This window comes from Miniopterus natalensis, chromosome 10 (genome assembly GCF_054644295.1).
Source record: "Miniopterus natalensis isolate mMinNat1 chromosome 10, mMinNat1.hap1, whole genome shotgun sequence".
NCBI classification, from domain to species: domain Eukaryota; kingdom Metazoa; phylum Chordata; class Mammalia; order Chiroptera; family Miniopteridae; genus Miniopterus; species Miniopterus natalensis.
Window position 1 is genome coordinate 55,231,070 of NC_142090.1, and position 20,679 is coordinate 55,251,748.

General features: G+C 36.2%; 1 protein-coding gene across 7 annotated transcripts in view; it reads left to right on the top strand.

Annotated features, from left to right (window-relative positions):
• Positions 1 to 20,679, top strand: part of DMTF1 (cyclin D binding myb like transcription factor 1) — a 40,975-nt gene that overhangs the window by 18,356 nt on the left and 1,940 nt on the right. For 6 of the 7 annotated variants that reach the window (XM_016218803.2, XM_016218802.2, XM_016218806.2 and 3 more), the window contains 12 exons: positions 1,203 to 1,297; positions 1,958 to 2,072; positions 3,508 to 3,584; positions 6,745 to 6,902; positions 8,261 to 8,293; positions 9,198 to 9,307; positions 11,634 to 11,862; positions 13,050 to 13,201; positions 14,483 to 14,692; positions 16,875 to 16,960; positions 19,337 to 19,492; positions 20,047 to 20,412. In XM_016218803.2, the coding sequence (XP_016074289.2) occupies positions 1,203 to 1,297; positions 1,958 to 2,072; positions 3,508 to 3,584; positions 6,745 to 6,902; positions 8,261 to 8,293; positions 9,198 to 9,307; positions 11,634 to 11,862; positions 13,050 to 13,201; positions 14,483 to 14,692; positions 16,875 to 16,960; positions 19,337 to 19,492; positions 20,047 to 20,412 (1,787 nt within the window). The remainder of the gene's footprint in view (positions 1 to 1,202; positions 1,298 to 1,957; positions 2,073 to 3,507; positions 3,585 to 6,744; positions 6,903 to 8,260; positions 8,294 to 9,197; positions 9,308 to 11,633; positions 11,863 to 13,049; positions 13,202 to 14,482; positions 14,693 to 16,874; positions 16,961 to 19,336; positions 19,493 to 20,046; positions 20,413 to 20,679) is intronic. The other variant, XM_016218810.2, reaches the window with a different exon arrangement.

Below are 20,679 nucleotides of genomic sequence, written 5' to 3' on the forward strand. Positions count from 1 at the left end.
GGCATGTCCCTGGACTCAGTTCTTAGACTGCTCTGTTTTCTGTTTTTACTCCCTAGAATTCCTGATTTTAAATTTTGTCTCTGGTGATGTCTTCCATATTTATTCCAGTCCAGACTTCTCCTTTTAACTCTAGATGTTTAGTAGGTATCTCAAACTAATATGTTTATACTGAATTCCTGAAATGTCCTATATTCTAAATTTGTTGCTTCTGCAATTTTGCCCATCTCGTTCATGGCAGGTACATTTTTTTTATTTTCTGAGATTTTAAAAACCTGTAATATCATCTTTGACTTTTTGGTTTCTCATATTTGATTTATTTGCAAATTCTGTTGGCTCTACCATCAAAATATCTACAATTTGAACTACTTCACATCACCTTCACTTGCTTTCACTTTAGTCCAAGCCACTAGCCTCTTATGATTATTGAATTAGCTTCCTAGCTGATTTCACTACAACCCTTGCTGCATTTTAGGCTATTTTCCCTATAGCAGCTAGAGTGATCCTGTTAAAATAAAAGATTATATCACTTCTCTAAATCTTCCATTGGTTTCCTGTCTGAGAGTTAAAGCCAAAGTCTTTATAGTGGCTTCACACAATATCTTACTGTTTCTTGTTCAGTTTGCTTTGGCCATACTGTCCTCCTTGCTCTTCCTGGGAAAATTCAGGCATACCACCATCTCAGAGCCTTTATATTCTGCTTTCCTTTTGCCCGAAGTGCTTTTTTTCAAGACATCTGCATGACTAGCTCCTTTCCTCACTTTGTTTCAAGTCTTGGTTACTTTTCCTGGCCTCCTCTCTAAAATTTCAAATACCCTTCATCACTTCCAATACATACCCTTTCCTGATTTATTTTTTTCTTACTAATCACCATCTAAGATAATGTCATGTTCATTTTGTGTTTAACCTACTAGAATATAAGTGCCATAAAGGCAGGATTTTTGTTTCTTTTGCTCACTACTGTCTCCACATAACTCAGCAATACCTAGTGTGTATTAGATGCACAATAAATATTGGTTAAGTGCATAAATATGTGTGTGTGTGTGTGTGTGTGTGTGTGTGTGTGTACACATACGTATAGACATACGTATATGAGCAAGGAATGTGTTAGGAAGTTAGATGGTCACTTTTTTCCCCATGGATTTTTAAAAATAATTAGAACCTGCCATTATTATTCTAGAGTTGAACTGTTCTTTTTCTTGAAGTTTCAGAAAATGATCAGAGCTTTGAGGTGACCATGACTGCAACCACAGAGGTGGCAGATGATGAGATTACTGAGGGAACTGTGACACAGATCCAGGTATAGTTAAGTCTTTCTTTAAAATTGATTTTAGAGAGAGAAGACAGAGAGAGAGAAAAGAAACATTGATTTGTTGTTCCACTTATTTATGCATTTATTGGTTGATACTTGTATGTCCTGACTGGGGATTGAAATACCCACAACCTTGCTATATCGGGATGACACTCTAACCAACTGAGCTACCCGGCCAGGGCCAAGTCTTTTAACTGGCTGCAAGAGGATCATCTTTTACACAGACCTTAGGTGATAAAATGGTGAGAACATATTTTGTCTGACAACATAGCAACCACAGAATTGAGGGTAAGATAAAGACTGCTTTAGCTACATTAATAATAAAAAGTAGTACCATATAATTCTTTGAGAAGAAGGTACATTAATGAGGGTAGGAGCCATGACACTAGAGGCTGGCTAAAATAAAGTTGTCAGTGAACAGTAAACAGACCATAATTTTGCAATAATGTCTTTTGAGTTAGCCTGTTAATCCTTTAAATTTAACAAGAGATTACATTACAGATGGCTATGTATTTAGACAGCAAACTACCTGTGAGAACATTGTCATAACTCAACCCCAGCATTTCCATTTTATTGTATGTATGAGCTAATTTAAATATATAAACATCATATATTTAAATAATATATGTATGCTTTTACCTTTTCAAGATTTTACAGAATGAGCAACTAGATGAAATATCTCCCTTGGGTAATGAGGAAGTTTCAGCAGTTAGCCAAGCATGGTTTACAACTAAAGAAGATAAGGATTCTCTGACTAACAAAGGTAAGATATACTGTGAATTTTAGTATCTGCTGGAAAAAAATGGAGATAAAAAGAGCTTATAGTCATTAGGATTCTGAGTTGAACCTTCATAATTGTGATTCAGTAGTTACAGTAATTGAGCTTTTCTTTTTATTTATTTATATTACATTTATTGGGGTGACATTGGTTAATAATATCATCGAGCTTTCAAATATGCATTTCTATGATAACGTGTTCTGTATATTGCATTTTGTGCCCGTCACCCACAGTCAGATTGTCTTCTATCACCGTATATTTGGCCCCCTTTTCTCTTTACTGCCCCACCCCACCCCTCTGGTAACTGCCATACTGTTGTCTGTGTCTGTGAGTTTCAGTTTTCCATCCCACATATGAGTGAAATCATAAGGGCCTTAGCCTTTTCTAACTGACTTATTTCTAATTGAATTAAATTTGGCTCTAAATGACTAAGACAATGAAACCAACGTTTGTTTTTCAATAATTGATCATTTTTCTGATATGAAGTAGATTTTGTCTTGTTAATTTTTGAACAAATGGATAGCGGTGGCATTTAAAAGACAGTACAGCCTTTCCAGTGTGGCTCAGTGGTTGAGCATCGACCTATGATCCAGGTGACCACAGTTCAGTTCCCGATCAGGGCACATGCCTGGGTTGTGGGCTTGATCTCCAGTAGGGAACATGAAGGAGGCAGCCAATCAATGACTCTCTCATCTTGTTTCTATCTCTCTCCCTCTCCCTCCCTCTTTCTGAAATCAGTAAAGACATATTTTTTTTAAAAAGAAGACAATATAGTTACTGCTTATGGGAATAGGGAATCAAGCATTTTCAAAAATCTAAGTAGCTTAGAGGCTTACTGTTACATGGTGTTTATATTGCTGCTGTGCTCATAACGATTGCTAGGAAGCTGCTACAAGGGGGGGGTTGAGCATGCCGCTCCGAAGTAAGGAAAGGAAACAAAAGTAAGTAAATTGTTTTTAACCACTGTAAATACTCATTTAGAATATATTATTCACTTGGTGTCCAGTGTATTATGTTTATCTTGCCCTAGAATCTTTCATATATGTTAGTTTGCCCATAAAATTTTATTTTTCATTGGAGAAAGTTTTTAGCTAGTTGGGCTTCTCTAATACTTACAAGTCTTTTTAGCTGTTCTGTACTACTTGAAAGGGTAAGAAGAGTAACTGAGAGGAAGTAACATTTTTTTAATCTTTTACTTACGTTTGTCTTTATTTAGTAGGGTCAAAGATATTCTTTGTTAAAAAGCAGAGGTTTCAAAAGCAGCTTTACCTAGGGATCTTTCAGGTTTCAGATGAATGAGAAATTAAATTAGCTGCATGTTATTCTCATAGGTAATATATTTAATGAGAAGGCAAATCGTTGGTATTTTATTCTTCTGAAAGAATAACATTTTCTATAATATTACCTATTTATTTTAAAGGACATAAATGGAAGCAAGGGATGTGGTCCAAGGAAGAAATTGATATTTTGATGAACAATATTGAACGCTATCTGAAGGTATCTTATGGCTTTTTTTTGTTTCACTAATTTGTTCACTGCCAGTTGCAAAAATATCAAAGTAGCATATTATGTAAACTTAAGAGCTTTTCAGTAATTTGTGTAATAGGTGACTGGCTAATGTTGTAACTTAATTCTAAGGTATATGATTATAATATATTTTTTAACAAATTTTGAATTCTCAGTTTAAAATAGCTTTATTGCTTCAGTTAACACCCTGAAGTTTAGACAAAATCTTAATAGCCTCTTGGAATCTTAAAGCCCTGTGTTTTAAAGCAGCTTATAAATTAAAGTTTAAGTTTATATTATCTAAAACCTAAGATATACACCTTCTTTGAATGAATTTATTACATCATACTAGTCCTTCCCTTTTTAAAAAAATCAAAAATTTAATTCATTTTCCTATTTAGACTTCTGTTTGTTTAGTCATCCTATTTGTTACGTGTCTATTGAACACAGAATTTTGAGGCACTGGAGATAGCAATTGCCTTAACACATAGAGTTTGATTTTGAAAAGCAGTCCATTTAGGAATGTTGCAAATAGGTAAAGAATGATACAAGGCTTTGTATGTGAGTGACATATGTTGTAAATTCTGCATGAGATCAGAGGAGGAAGAATATTTTGAGGGTTAGGACAGCTATGAAAAAAATATAGAAGAGCAAGGATTTAAGCTGAGTCCTTAAAAGGGGGGGTAGGGGGTAGTGCTTAGGCTAAAGTAGGGCTGGAGGGAACAGCATGAGTAAATGCCGAACACCAAGAAATCAGAGATTAAACCCAGACCACATTAAATTACTGTAACTCCTTTAACTTGAACCAAAATAATTAGCTTCTGGAAACGGGGCTTTAAAGTCCAGACTGAAGAATTAGAACTCTGCCATATAGGAAATGAGAAAAACAGGTACCTTAGTTAAGTTAGAGATGATCAGGGTAAATCTGTGCTTTTCTCACTGACTATCCCCAAAATTAAGTTATATTCAAGTAGTGCGTGTTTGAAATGTATACCATTAGCATTGTTTGGGAATGGGAGGTGTACAGTGCTTATTTAATCATTCCCCCTCTGTTTGATACTTAGTTGGTTATAAATAGGTTGCTGCCTGGAATGTCCACATTCTTAGCTTAATTTTAAGCTGCACCTTTCCCAAGCTAAGCTTTCTAAACTATAAAGAGTTAAAAACTTTAATTCTTTATTAATGAATAAAGATCTTTTCTATCGAGGTAATTTTTTCAAGAGAAACAGAAATGCAGTGACCGTTAAAAATGTATTCCAGAAGTGTATTAAGTTGACTACTGGTCACATACACTTTAGTTAAGACTGGGAAAAAATACATGGGTTCAGATAAGGCAGTAATGAGTGGTCCAGGAGCAACTATGACTCTCAACTTACAAATAAAATGGTTATAATTTTGAACTGTGTCAGTTAAAATTGTCTTGAAGTTCAAAAAAAAAGACAGTAATAAGTGGTAAGAACACTGAACTTTGGGAATTTAAGCAGCTGGCTTCTTTTCTAGGGGACTGGAAAAGATGATCTCCAAGGACCCTTCCAACTTTATGATTAAAGGGAAGGAACATGACTAAAATTTGAGACTATTTTTAGATGACCATTTCAGTTTTCTCCATGTCCATCCATACTGTCCCCGATCCTCCTTCTTTACAGCTGCATAGTATTCCATGGTGTAAATGTCCCACAGCTTTTCTGTCCACTCATCTACTACTGATGGGCACTTGGGCTGTTTCCAGATCTTAGCTATTGTAAATTGCACTACTGGGAACATTAGGGTGCATATATTCTTCTGATAAGTGTTTCAGGATTCTTAGGATACATTCCTAGAAGTGGGATCACTGGGTCAAAAGGCAGCTCCATTTTTAATTTTTTGAGGAACCTCCATATGTTTCCCATAGTGGCTGCACCAGTCTGCATTCCCACCAGCAGTGCACCAGGGCTCCCCTTTCTCCACACCCTCACCAGGACATATCATTTGTTGATGTGTTGAACTAAATACTGTTTTAAATGAAGTAATTTTTTCATAGATTTTTGGGTTTATATATAAAATATTTGCAAATGACTCTTCCAATCTTCATTCTTTTTATGTATTTTTTCTTTTACCAGACTATCAGCACATTCTAATTTACTAGGAGTGTTATCATATATGAATATTGAATTCCATGAATACTCTGTCCACACTTACTGAGACTTTACATTCTTTTCTATAAATCTACTTGTGCTTAATTACACTAATAATTTTTCTGAAATTAACACAAACTTGTATTCCTGGAATGAGCTCACTTTTTGCATTGATTTTTAACCTTTTTGTACATTGCTGGATTCAGCATGCTAAAATAAACTATTTTAAGGATTTACAGGATCTGTGTTAACGAATGAGCTTGGCCTGAAATTTATTTTCTGAAACTGTCCTTTTCTGTTTTTGCTATTAAGGCTATGCTGGCCTAATAAAATGAAGGGGGAGGTGTTCCCCGAATTAGTTTCTCTTGATTGTTTGATAGGATTTACCTATAAACTCATCTGGGCCTCGGATTTTCATTATTTCATTATGGTTTTCATTATTAATAACTGATTAAATTTTCTTGATGGTCTGTGCTTATTACATATTTTATCTCTTCCTGAGTCAGTTTTGGTAAGTTTTTTAGGAATACATTTTATCTAAGTTTTCAAATTCATTGCCATAAAATTTTCATAATGTTCAATTGTCTGATCTCTATAGGCTCCATTTTTTTTTTTTTTTTCTAATATTGTTTTGTCTTTTTTTCCTACTTTTGCCATAAGTTTATCTTTCTGTATGTTATTAGTCTCAGTGGATCTTTTTCAAAGAACCAATTTTTAGCATCATTTACCCTTTGTATTTTTATTTGATTCTATGAATTTTGTTCTTATGATTTTCTTCCTTGGACTTCTTTAGATCTTAATTTTTTATAATTTTAAAAGAGGTTGACAGAATTTGACTTTACTGGATTTTATACAATTTATTTTTGGAACATTTAAATATTACTATTATCTTGCAACATTTTGAAGTTTATACTTATTAATGAATTAGCAATACATTATTTTTCAAAATGCCATTGATCTTTTTTAAAACTATTAAAAAGTATATCCATATGCATTTCATCAGAAATCCCTAAATCAAAGAAATGTAACCCATTTAGGCACGCGGAATAAAAGATGCTACAGAAATCATCTTTGAGATGTCAAAAGACGAAAGAAAAGATTTCTACAGGACTATAGCGTGGGGTCTGAACCGGCCTTTGTTTGCAGTTTATAGAAGAGTACTTCGCATGTATGATGACAGAAACCATGTGGGAAAGTATGAAAACTTGTAATGCTGCATGATTTCATGTAATTAGTGAAAATATTTAAGGAACTGCCTTTTTTTTCTTTTTTTTAAATAGAATTTTGATCATAGCCTTAATTGGTGGCAGCTGTACTATGAATTACCATGGGGTTATGTTTCTCCAGGTCCATGTCGTGAATATGGTGAAACCTCATAAGTAAGGCCTCTTGTAGAAATTAGAATCTAAATCACTTTATGTAGGTTCAGTTTAAGACTTAGCTGACTTAATACATCAAAGTCTGCTTTGTAATAATATTATAAAAACTATAATAGTGATTAAAGATTTAGGAAGTGTGAAGAAACTCTATAAATTCATTGGTAACATTTTTTCATATTCACTTTTATAGTATAGCATTTCCTAGTTCAGTGACTCGTGTTTTTAAATAATTGAATTTTTAGATACAATGCATGGATATCTGTTATAGGTAACATGGGAAGGCATCGTATTTTCAATGCAATGATTATATGGTGTTTTAACATTTTTTATTTCTCTTTGGGAATTTTAGGTGGTAGTAATATGGCTTACTAGATACTGGGTTTTGTGTGTGTGTGTGTTTTAATTCTCACCCAAGGAGACGTTTATTGATTTTAGAGAGAGAGAAAGGGAGAGTGAGAGAGAGAAACATCAATGTGAGAGAGAAACAACCATTGGTTGCCACCCGTATACACCCTGACCAGGAATTGAACCTGCAACCTAGGCATGTGCCATGACCAGGAATCAAACCCACAACCTTTCTGGCATATGGGACCATGTTCCATCCAACTGAGCCACCCAGCCGGGGCTAGATACTGTTTTTTAAAAGAGCATTGCATTGACTGTATTGCGTGTTTGCCCACTTTAAAAAAAAGAACCTTTTCATTGGAGCTACAGTATGTCAGATGTCCATGCATGAGTAGAGGAAATGAGAATTTTAAATTTTTTAGTGCCTTGTGAGAATTTACGATAGATTTCCTTTCTAGCTCTGGTTTACAATGTCACCCATAATTTTTTCAGAATAGCTATGACACTACAGTGCCTGAACTGAACTTTTAAAGAAAGAGTTAGGCAGCATAGGAGCAAGTATGTTTTAAATGTTGAATTCTCTAGAGAAAATTGTAAATTGCTCCCTTTAATTATGGCTAACAGTATTTGTTGGTGGTGTGTTTTTTTTTAAAGAAAGTAGAAGCATTAATTTTTATTAATCTACTTTGAAACTGGTTACTTTGAAAATATTATCAATATATTAAGTGACTTAACATTTGGCTCCTTACATGAAATTCTGATATTTATTAAGGTTTTTAGCATTCTTTGTTTTAATTGATCTTTTTTTAAAATTTCTTTAAATTTTTAGATATACGCCTGAAGAAATTGAAAAGCTCAAGGAGTAAGTTTTAAAAATTTTATTCATTAATTCTTGTAGTTGGGTTTTATTATTTTGTGTCTTGTGTTTTAAAAGTTTTACTTTCAAATGTCAAGAGGTTTTTGGTAGACTGGTCTAATTAATCCTACTGTGAAGTGTGATCAACCATAAAAACTTAACAGATTTCATACCTGCACAGAGTAGCCATGCCCATAAATTTAGTCTCCTCCTGTTGTCAGTTAACAAATGAAATGCATCCTTAGACCACTGTTAGGGGTTACAGAAGAGATCAGATGGCCATTCTTGGTGGCCTGAAATCTAAATCTGGGGAACTTATGTACCAGGATCAAAACCAAGATTGTGCTACATGGCTTCATTTAGAATGTGACTTGGCAGTGTTTCACTTAATGTCTGGGTTGTTTCACTTAGTCTCTATCTTATAAAGGCTATTTCACAGGAAACATAATTTTGCTTCATTGAGTTAGGGCCATAAAGTATGGGTTAATGAATACGATGAATCATGAAAAAAAATTGAAGGGTGGTCTTGTTTATGATGATAAGAACTTAAGAAACTTTCAGATATCTGAGAAGAGCTTGTTAGGAGTATTCAGAAGGGAAAAATCTGGGGATTGCCTGGGAGATTATGTCAATAACCTGAGGGGAAATTTGGTCTTTTTTGAACACATATCCAAGTTATTTATTTCTTCTCTGACCCAGGAAAAAGGCAATTGCTGCCTGTTTTTTTTTCACCCACAGACAACTGTGGACCCCAAAAAAAGGCCACACTTTCAAACTTTGGCTCTCAAAGTATTGCTGCCCACAACTTCCAAACCAGTCAAATGGGAAGAAGAAGAATGAAGAATAAATGATGAAATTAAAAGGGAGAAAACAGTTGAACCAAATGCTGATTGGCAGACTCTTGTTTTAGGCTCCGGATAAAGCATGGCAATGACTGGGCAACAATAGGGGCGGCGCTAGGAAGAAGTGCATCTTCCGTCAAAGATCGGTGCCGACTGATGAAGGATACTTGCAACACAGGTACTGTGAGTGCTACTGGTGGGTGGGTTTTGGTGACATTTGAACTTCCTGCCCCTTCAGATACCACTTTCCCTTCTGTTCTGGAAAGAAATTTGTTATTCACTTTAGTTCAAATTTTATTTTCTAGTCTTCCTTTTTCTTCAAGCTTAACAGAGCCAACTATTTTTGTGCTTTTGTGTAAAAGTGACATTGTTCACAGAGATACAACATCTGTTTCATAGATTTTAGGTCTAGCATGTTTCCATTTTGTAGCAATTCAAAACTGTTCCAGTTGGGGAAGTATTTATTTTTAAGGATTATATACAGGTTTAAGGCTTATATACAGGAAGGCATTTTAAGTTCATCTAACTGTTCAACTTTTGTTAACAGCAGCTTATCTCAACTCATGTTTGTGAAAAACTTCAGTTCCAGGCAGGTCCCAACTTAGGATGAAGCTATATTCCAACAGTTTGTATGTATTTCGCTTGTTTTAAACTCAAAGTAAATTTTTCCATAGAAAAGACTTGTGATTAGTGTTTCACTCCCTAGGCCAGATCACAAATGCCTATTTAATTCTTAAAGTATACACATGTAGAGATGGTACTGTTAAACCTAAATTTTGTGCCCAACAACAGTATTTAGGCTCTGCCACTAAGCTCTCATTTAACCTGTTTGAGCTTCAGGTTCCTCTGTAAAATGAAGAGGTTAGACTAGGAGGTGTCCTAGTTTCCTTTTAGCCCTAATGTTCTGAAGGATCCAGTCTCCGATAGGTATTTATTTATTTATTTATTTAATCCTCACCCGAGGACTTGCTTAGAGAGAGGAAGGGAGAGGGACACATCAGTGTGAGAGAGAAACATTGGTCGGTTGGTTGCCTTCTGTATGTACCCTGGCCAGGGATTGCACTGGCAACCTTTCAGTGCATGGGACAGTGCCCAACCAACTGAGCCACTCTGGCGAGGCTGATCAGTCTTTATAAGAAAAATGGTTCTCAAGTTAAGCTTGAGCTTCCAGGAAATATATTTTCTTTCCTTACCCCCGTACCCAGCTAAAGTGGATTCAGTAATGTTTCCTGCTTAACCACTCCACCAGCACTATTACCAGCAGGCAATGAAGACATAATGCCACCAGCTCATTCTCTGGTGAATGACAACTTAATGAAGCGAGAATGGGAGCTTTAGATTAGGATGGACCCCAAAGATGCTGAGTACAGAACCCCCTTTGTTAGCATAACTGGGACAAACACTGTGCCATTCCTTGATTGCCAGCCTGAGGGATTGATCTGCCTGTTATCTTTCCATGTTGCTATGTACTGTTTCTGATCAGGAGTTCTCTCCTTTGTACACCATGAGACAACAGTCTAGGCTTTCCCTTACTTTCCTACCATGCTAAAATAGGAGAGCAGGACGTTGTCTTGAATCCGTGGTATCCAGACTGTGCCTAGCACCTAATAAGCAGTAAATATTTGTTAATTAAACTAATCCTGGAAGCAAGCACATAGCATTTTTGAATTTTTCCTTAAGGTTTTAGCTACTAGTAACAAAAAGGAAGTAAGTTTTTTCCTTTCTGTTTTTCAACTCAAGCTCCTTAAGAAGAGACTAAGAGGAACATTACATGTTGTTAGTAGGTTTCTGAGTTCAGAAAGACTTGGAATAAAATATGCATGAATACCAGTCTCAGACTTAAATTTCATCACAGTAGCTTGGAGTTAGGATAGTGGGAAAAGGAGATGGTATAAACCTATTTTTATTTTTACTAAAATGGGTGGGAAGCCATACATGTTATTTCACTTGCCCTCACCATTCATTCCTATAAGTAAAGGTCTCTGTTGAGCCTATGCCACTTCTGCAGAGCAGGGAAGCTTAGGTGAGCCTAAGCCTAAGATAGACTATGAGTTTCTGTGTTCATCAAGCCATCGGTGAAGCTCTTGCCACTTTAGGACTTAGTGTAACTTGAGAGTACATAATTCTTTTTTCGTTTTTTTTAATGTTTTTATTGATTTCAGAGAGGAAGGGAAAAGGATAGATGGCAACATCAATGATGAGAGTGTCATTGATCAACTGCCTCCTGCACGCCGCCTACCAGGGATCGAGCCTGCAACCTGGGCATGTGCTCTGACGGGGAATCGAACCGTGACCTTCTGGTTCATAGGTTCACTCTCAACCACTGAACCACACTGCTGGGCAATTTTTTCTAGTTATGTTTTGGATAGTTTTTCTTGAAGAGTCACTTTATGCTTTCTATTAGTATTCTATAGTACTTTCTTTTGTACTAACAACCTGACTGGGTTAGTAAAATGCAACTGTCTTAGGTATTATATGTTTCCCACCTGATTTTCTTCTTTCAGGGAAATGGACAGAAGAAGAAGAAAAGAGACTTGCAGAAGTGGTTCATGAATTGACAAGCACTGAGCCAGGGGACATCGTCACACAGGGTGTGTCTTGGGCAGCTGTGGCAGAACGAGTGGGTACCCGCTCAGAAAAGCAGTGTCGTTCTAAATGGCTCAACTACCTGAACTGGAAACAAAGTGGGGGTACTGAGTGGACCAAGGAAGATGAAATTAATCTCATCCTCAGGTTTGTGTCCTAAATCTTTTAATGACAGAAGCTGCTTAATAGTTGTGGATGTCTTGTTCTCTCTTGGTTTCCCTAGATGCCTAATGTCCGAAAAGCATCTTTTCCATAGAGAGCCACTGTTTAAGATCTTATTTCATATTGAGCTCTTTTTGTGTGCATATGTTTGTCCCTTTTTAGTGGTTTCAGTGCTTGTTCAAAGTGCCAGATTGAAGGTGTGGAGACTGAAGTTCTCTGTGTCCACAGAACAGGTATGGCGCAGGCAGCGGCCGTGAATGCAGCTTTCCCACTGTCCCACTAGTGTGTCTCGTTCCTAGCCCAAGGGCCGTATTGCAGATGAGAGGGATATTCAGTCTCCATGCCCTCAGTCTGTGGCTACTATGCTAGGAGTACCAAGAAGGGGGCCCAGTCTACAGTTACCCCACACCTTCAAACTGGACCAGATCAGGCACTTCCATTTCATACATACAAAAAACTAACTTTAGGATAATCCCAAGCTCATTTTTTAAATTAGTTGGTTTAACCATTAAGATTCAGTGACTCATGTGGGCAAAAAGACCAGCAAGAAAATATTTGAGACACTGAGTTAATAGGAACTATCATTGTGGCTGCTTCCTACTGAAAATCAAAACCAACATGACAGTTAAGCTAGAAAACAAACCATTAAAACCCCAAATTTAATTGGGTTTTTTTTGGTTTTGGGTTGCTGCTGTAGTATTGTTTTCGTCTTGTCATTTTGCTTTGGTTTTTATTCTTAATAGTTTTTTTAAAACCAGTTTTTATAAATAGCTTAATTCTAAACATTTTTTTAAAATTTTACAAATGGAAAGCTCAGATCCCAGAAATAACTTACTATAACACACTATAAAACATTGCAGAGCACTATACAACTAAACCTGTTCTTAGCCTATTCTCACCTTCACTCTTTCCTTCACAGTGCTTCATCTGGTTCATTAACAGTTCAGCCCATTGGTTGTACCATTTACAAAAGGCTGTTGCTGGTGATATTTCATAGCTTTTAGCTCTGGAAGCAGGTCTGCACTCCTGGAATCCTTTCCCATGCAACAATAGCATCTCAGTGACATAACCTACCACTCCTGTTATCACCATTGCCATCATGTGCAGTCAGAGGAGGGATCTTATGGAGAAGTAAACTAACATCTGACAAATGCTTATTTTGTAACCTATAGGATAGCAGAGCTTGATGTAGCTGATGAAAATGACATAAACTGGGATCTCTTAGCAGAGGGATGGACCAGTGTCCGTTCACCACAATGGCTTCGAAGTAAATGGTGGACCATCAAAAGGCAAATTGCAAACCATAAAGATGTTTCATTCCCTGGTAATGTATTATTTGCTTAAGCACCTTGTTTTAACCATATTTACCCCTCAGGAATTAGAGGTTAGAAGTTCTTTGCCTCAGCTAGAGATAGGAATCGTAGACTTTCACTTAAACCTCTCCCTTATTTCTTTGGAAAACAAGAGTTGATGTGATTTGTACTTTGCAAGGATCTAAGATAAAAATACACACATTCACACACATACTTGTTCTCACATAAACTATGAAGAGGAACTAAATTTTACGTACATATTTTCATTGTGTACAAAGATGAATTTCTGAAAATTGAAGTTTAATCAACTTTTATGAGTTGAATAATTTCAAATATCTTGTTAAGTAGAGAAACTCTGTGGTAATTTATTTTGTACAAGGGCTCTGTACATTTCTAATATCATTTGTTATGTAAATCTAGAAATGTTAAGTTGGGATTGCTTAAAAGTGAAGCATAGCATACTTTTCATTTTTTTGCCTGCTGTGCACTTAGGCACTAACCTAAGTTGTACAGCCTGCTTAATTTAGGTAATCAAATTTATTCCCCTTAATATAGTTCTCCAATGTCCATTTTTCCAGAGGAAAATTAAATGCTGAGAGACTGGCTTGATAAAATGTTTTTTTGTTTTTTTTTTAAATTAAATACTCTGTTATAAATTTATAAATCTGATAAAACCAGAGCAGTGAATGAATACTAATGTAACATGAACCCAACCAGATTGCAGGATCACCTGGGAGAACTGATGTAGTTTATCATGCCTAGCGGCTAGTCTACAGTTGGCTTTCCTGTACAAGAACTCAACATTGTTGCATATTACTGTATGGAAAAGATGAGCTGCTGTTCTAGAGTTGTGAATCAGACTCAGAGCTAACTAATTATGTTCTTGCAATTGCTAAAACAGGTGTCCTTGAGGGGAAAGTACATTTTCATTTAAAAATGAAAATAAGCTATTTAGCATTACCAATGTTTTTCCTAAATAATTTTATGAAGCCCTAGGACACAGAAAATGTCCTATTTCCATCATCCTCACAATGGCTATTTTTAAATGCACCTTAAATGGCAAGAATAATACTATGTTAGGATTTTTTTTTAATCTGTTGTGATGGAGAACATTTCCAAAAATTTCCAGACAGGTTGTAGTTTTAAAATATTTTTATTTTGGTAAGATTTCACATCCAGCATACAATTATTTATTCCAAATACTTTCCCTCCTTACCCCCCACCTCCCTTGCTGCTTAGATGGTGGTCTGTCGGAGAGTCAATGTTCTTTTTGTCTACCCATCTCCCTTCAGTCTTAATAAAAGGTCTTAAACAGTTACATGAGAATCAAAAAAACAACCCAACGCTTTTGGAGAATAAATCAGGATCTGGAGTTCCAAACAGTAATTCCAATTCCAGTGTACAGCACGTTCAGATCAGAGTCGCCCGCTTGGAAGACAATACAGCCATCTCTCCAAGCCCCATGGCAGCCTTGCAGATTCCAGTCCAGATCACCCATGTCTGTAAGTGTTTGGACCTCAAGATTCCTTGCTATGTGACTTATATAATTTGGTTAATGGCTCTGACACATTTCAGTCTTCTAGAATGTTGAAATTTATCCAAGTTGATGAATTAAAGGAGATCGAAGGCATTTTGTTTATTAGCTCAATATTTGCTAAAAAGATGTGTATAGACAGTATTAAATCATCTTTCTTTCTAGATGCTATAAAGAAATTAATGATTAATAGAAAACTACCTCATACAGTCAATTGAGCAAGAAAATAAGAGTTCATAAGGTGGCTCATCTTTTGTAGTAATTCTCCAGAAGTCACAAATTAGAAAAGGATTTGAGGTAGTTTGAAAAGGGGGTTTTGATGAGATCGAAAAAGATTTTCTTCAGGGAATAAAAGCCAGTTTCCTATGGAAACTGTTTCTTTACTCCTTTTCCTTAGCCCCTTTTTTTGTGTGTTTAAGGAGATGAGAATCCCTAGCAATTGTAGGAAGGGGAAATGTATTTCCTGAGCTCTAAGCCAAGTTGATCTTTCTACTTTCTTCCCATTAGTGACAGAAAAGCAATGAAACATAATAATCTCAGAACCATATTATTCTTCACTTACTTTTATGTCACTTTTTTTCCTTCTACATAATGCTACCTGCCTGTGGAGAGGTCACTGCCAAGAGTACACAAATCACTGTGTGTTGTTTTCAACCAGGGGATAATTGGGATTTTGAGTGGGACAGTTCCTTTGTTGGCAGAACTCTCCTACAAAATGCAAGTCATGCTTTCCAATCATTATGGGGGGAAAAACACCACCCTACGGATTTTCAAATGTACCCTATGATCCCGTTTGAAAATCACTGGGCCACTTATGTAATTAACACTACAAATCTGCATATGCAGTGACTGTCAAAGTTACCTTACAAACATGTAAGTTAATCATGCCTGTCTTATTCTTAAAGTTCTAACTTAAATTTGGTTATTTGCTTTAGCTTTACCAGTGAAATAAAGCATGAAGAATTTTTCTTTCGCACTGCTTGTTTTTATAAACTTGAAAATTGCAAAGCAGCTGATATTACTAGTCCACCATTAACATAAGAGCTACTGTTGGTTCTAAATTGATTTTGCATTGGAGATTGTTCATTTTTGTTGACTATTAGGTTGGCAATAATTTGGAGGAAAACAGCAAGCATTTTATAAATGATACCGTAATATTCATTCACAGCATAGCTTTTTAGCTCGAACCACATGTCTATGGCCATAGTTTGTTTACCTTTGATTAAGGTTATTTATCTGGAATCACTTCAAATTATTCCAGGTATGATCTTAAGAATCCATTCTAACAGTAAGAGAAATAACCCAAATGAAGTACATTTCTTTTGGTAAAGGTGTCACATTTCTTTCAAACTGAGAAGTGTTATTCAGAATATAATAAACAGTAGGCGCTACATGTGAGGAGTCGATTCCAAATCATTTTCCAGATGGATTTACCTATAGGTGCAACTAAAAGTACCAGAAGAGATCACATTTTTTCTAGTAAGTCTTAGTTCTATGTAACCTTCAGCAGAACGCTAAGTCTGAGTCTCAATCGACACATCTATAAAGAGATTATACTATCTGATCTCTAAAGTGCTTTTCAGTTTCCCAAATGTGGTTGTTCTGAAATATATTTATTTCATGTTTTGTCCTCACAACTATGTGAGGTAGGCAGGACAGATAAAGTCTCTGGACTTTCATTTGAATTAAAGTTATTTGCCCAGGTTTACATTGCTAGGAAGTGATGCCACTAGAACTAAAACCTAGTGTTTGGGACTACCATTCGAGACATCTGTACCGCTTACCAGAATGTCCAGGAAATGTTCTTTTTCACCAAGTTCCTATCTCTCTTTACATGTTTAGCCTTAGTGTATTCCTCTTACTTCCTAACAATGGACATATAAACGAAAGTACATAGCTGTTTTCTTATAATACTTGATTTACAAAAACTGGTAGTGGGCTGGATCTGGCTGTGGACCATAGTTTGCCAATCCCTAACCTATGCCATCCCAGACAAATCCATTAGATTTCTTAGTATCTCATAAGAAATGTAAATGAATTCAGGTTTCTAGGCAAATTATTCAGTATGAGATTGCCTTCCTAATAATTAAGTACACTAGGAAAATGTAAATTTACAAAGTATTTTATTGCTGTCCTTGTTCTTACCACAGCTTCAACAGACTCCCCTGCTGCTACTGTTGACTCGGAAACAATAACACTAAACAGTGGAACACTACAAACGTTTGAGATTCTTCCAGTGAGTAATACTTCACAACGTAGATATTAGCCATTTTTACACATAAGAAAGATCAGCTGGTATCAGTTTTAGAAATGCTACATATAAGCAAATGAAACGTAAAAACATGACTGGCATTAAGTGCAACTATATCCATGGTCTTGAGGCCAGATAGTTAGAAGACAACATATAAAAGTGGAAGTCTCAATTTAATTCAGTCGTCATCTTCATCTGTATATAAAATAATGTTTTTATACACGAAAATGACAGTGCTAATGAGTAGGGCACACGCATGCTATTAGTTTTGTATTGAGTCATAAGAGATATATAACCAAGTATTAGTCATTTGAGAAAAAGCTTGTGGAATAAACTATTTAATAACATTCATTCAGTAACTATTGTACTAGCCACTGGGGATACAGAATTTACGAGTCCCGGTCCTCAATGGCATAGCCACTTTGGAAAAGAATCTTGCAGTCTCTGAAAAGGTTAAAACTACAGTTACCATATGACCCAATTCTAATCCCAGGTAATGCCTAAGAGAAATATGTCCACATAAAAAAACTGTACATGAATGTTCACATTCATAATAAAAAAGCGGAAACAACCCAAACGTGCATCCACCAATAAATGGGTAAATAAGATGTCCTATAGCCATAACAAAAGGCTATTTGGTAGTAAAAGAGAACAAAGTATTTATATACATGCTACAGTCAGGATGAACCTCGAAAACATTATACTGAAATGAAAGAAACTAGACACAAAAAACCATATAGTGTATTTCTCTGAACCATCCAAAATAGACAAACCTATTTAGACAGAATGTAGATTAGTAGCTGTCAATACTAAGAGGTTTTGGGGAGAAATAGGGCATGACTGCTAACTTGATAGTTTCTTTTGGGGGTGTTGGAAAATTTTTCTAAAGTTGCACTTCTTGCCCTGCTTTCTTAAAACAGGGTAAAGCCAGAATTAGCTCGATTTTCATGAAGAAAATATAAATTTAAATTATGTCAATTATTTGCTGTGAAGAACGTAAGGGGTATTAGAGTAAGAGTTTACCCTCTCCGTAGCCAAATCTCATAAGGATAGCCAACACGGCCAAAAGTTCTCTTTGAGAACAACCTTGGAACTTCTACTTTACTTAAGCCTCTGTTTCCTAATCCAGTGGTCTACAAAATAGGGCCATATAAGATAACCTTTTTTCTTTTTTGCTACCTTCCTCTCCTCCTGACTAAATAAACAATGTATACACTTATATTTGGGGTATGTATTCAGGTTTTCACTTATTGGGTTGGAATCAAATATTTAGAGATGTCTGTTCAGATTTATTAATAGAGAGTAATAATAGTGCCTTGGCTTCAAAAAATTGTGAGCATTGAATGTGTAAGTATATTAAATAAAGTGCGTATATTAAAATGTACATATATTTAGTGCCTGATCATGTGATTAATAAATACAACCATTAGGAAAACAGGTGTCACTTTTATGGAGACAGAAGAAAGAAATTGAGTTCCCACTGTGAGTCAGGCACCATTGTAATCATTTCTAAGCCTCACAACCCTCCCATGAGCAGTAGTTAATATCCTCAGGTTAGCACTAAGGACACCTAGATTCAGTGAGTCTGTGCCCAGGAGAGCAGTTGCAGCTTAGGTGCACAGGATCACATCAGACTAAAGAACAGGCTCTATGACTCCAGCTCTATTTTAAGTGCAAATACATTCGCTTTAGAGTGTTCGGAAAAACCAAACTCAAATTATTATATAGAAGCTTATGGCTGTGAAAGGTGTATGGGTGTTGAATAGTCTTGTTAATACTTCTGTAATCTCAAAAAAACACAAAACAATCTATTATCTGTTTACCAGCTTTTCAAACAGGAATTTTTTTTCCTTTAGCAGAACACTGCTAATTGCTATTTCTGTACATTTCCTCTTAATATAAAAAATATTTGTTGAAATCATACTATGAAAAAAATCTTTTCAAGTAACACTGCTGCAGTGCCTTTTAAAAAATGTGAAGCTTTTTAAACTGGGAGAATGCCAGTTTTTATATGCTACAGAGAAGGATAACTATGGAAGATTGGGCATGCTGGTTACTGCATAGGAAACACTGGCTCATATGACCGTGTCTTCATGCTATGAAACATATAAAACCAGACCATAGAAGGCCTTGCCTCTCTTATTTTTAACTCTAGGCCAAGTAATGACTTAAGACAGATAAATAGTAAAGGCTATCCGTCATTACTTGTTCCCACCTACACAATTGGTAAGTGCATTTGCGGCTAGTAAATTAGCCCCCATTTTGGATATAAAATTGGACTTAATGAGTACTAGTGAGTTTACTTACTTAACTCAATAGTCTGTTGCACCTGTATTGATCTTGTTTTTCTTTTTCTTTTAGTCTTTCCATTTACAGCCGACTGGGACGCCAGGTACCTACCTGCTTCAGACAAGCTCAAGCCAAGGCCTTCCCCTCACTCTGACTGCTAGTCCCACAGTAACCCTCACGGCTGCTGCTCCTGCTTCTCCTGAACAGATCATTGTTCATGCTTTATCCGTATGTTATCTTACATAAATCTTTGATTTTTCTAGTTTTTGCAGAGAAGATTGGCTAACAAGTGTCACCATGTTTTTCCAGTTTTTAATACTATGATAGAACTCATGTGCCTTCAATAACAAAATCTCTGGGGGGAGGGGGTCTATTTTGAGCTCAGTTCAAGTATTTGAATACCTGTTAGGAACCAAAATTAGTTGATATAAAATATAAGGTCCCAAACTAATACAGTCCATTTATTTAAACAATTCTTCCTACCACTATTGTCCCAGGAGCAACATTTTACATCTTCCTTCTGCCTTCACTGGAGTAAATCCCTCATTCCTTGTGTACCCTTACATGTGATGAACTTAGAGAAATAGGGACATTAGGAGAAAAAAGGCCCACGTAGGCAAACAGGGTTTCTAGAAAAATCATAACACTGCAGTTTCAGAGGTGAGAGGTGGGGGGAACAGTAGCCCATATTAGCACCTATAAATGTCGCTTGCTGCCTATAACTTGAATGTGATGGGTACTGTTTCATTTTGCCATTGATTATTTTCTTTAACATTTTATAGCCAGAGCATTTGTTGAACACAAGTGACAATGTTACAGTCCAGTGTCACACACCAAGAGTCATCATTCAGACAGTTGCCACAGAGGACATCACTTCTTCCGTATCCCAAGCAGAACTGACAGTAGATAGTGATATTCATTCATCTGATTTTCCTGAGCCTCCAGATGCCCTGGAAGCAGACACTTTCCCAGATGAAATTCATCAACCTAAGGTGACTGTAGAGCCATCATTTAATGATGCTCGTGTATCCAAATTCAGTGACCAAAATAGCACAGAACTGATGAATAGTGTTATGGTCAGAACAGAAGACGACCTTAAACAAGAGGAGGAAGCACCCTCTCATTTAGCCTGTGCTTATGTTACTGAGGTAAGTTGCACTTCAGTGAACAGCCTGTGGGTTCTTGCTTTGAGCTTCAAACCTATAGTTTGGAAAGAGCCTAGAAATAATTTATGGGATGATATCCTGTGATACCTTTTTTCTTTAGACACAAAGTGCAGACCCCCACCTCCAACCTCACAAGTATCAGTCAACCAGCAGTGTTGCTCTGTCTTACCACTGTTCCTCACTAAAAGCTTTACCTTGGAAAGGTTTGTTGGAAACCATGGAAGCATTTTCCTGAAGGCGGTTAATAAT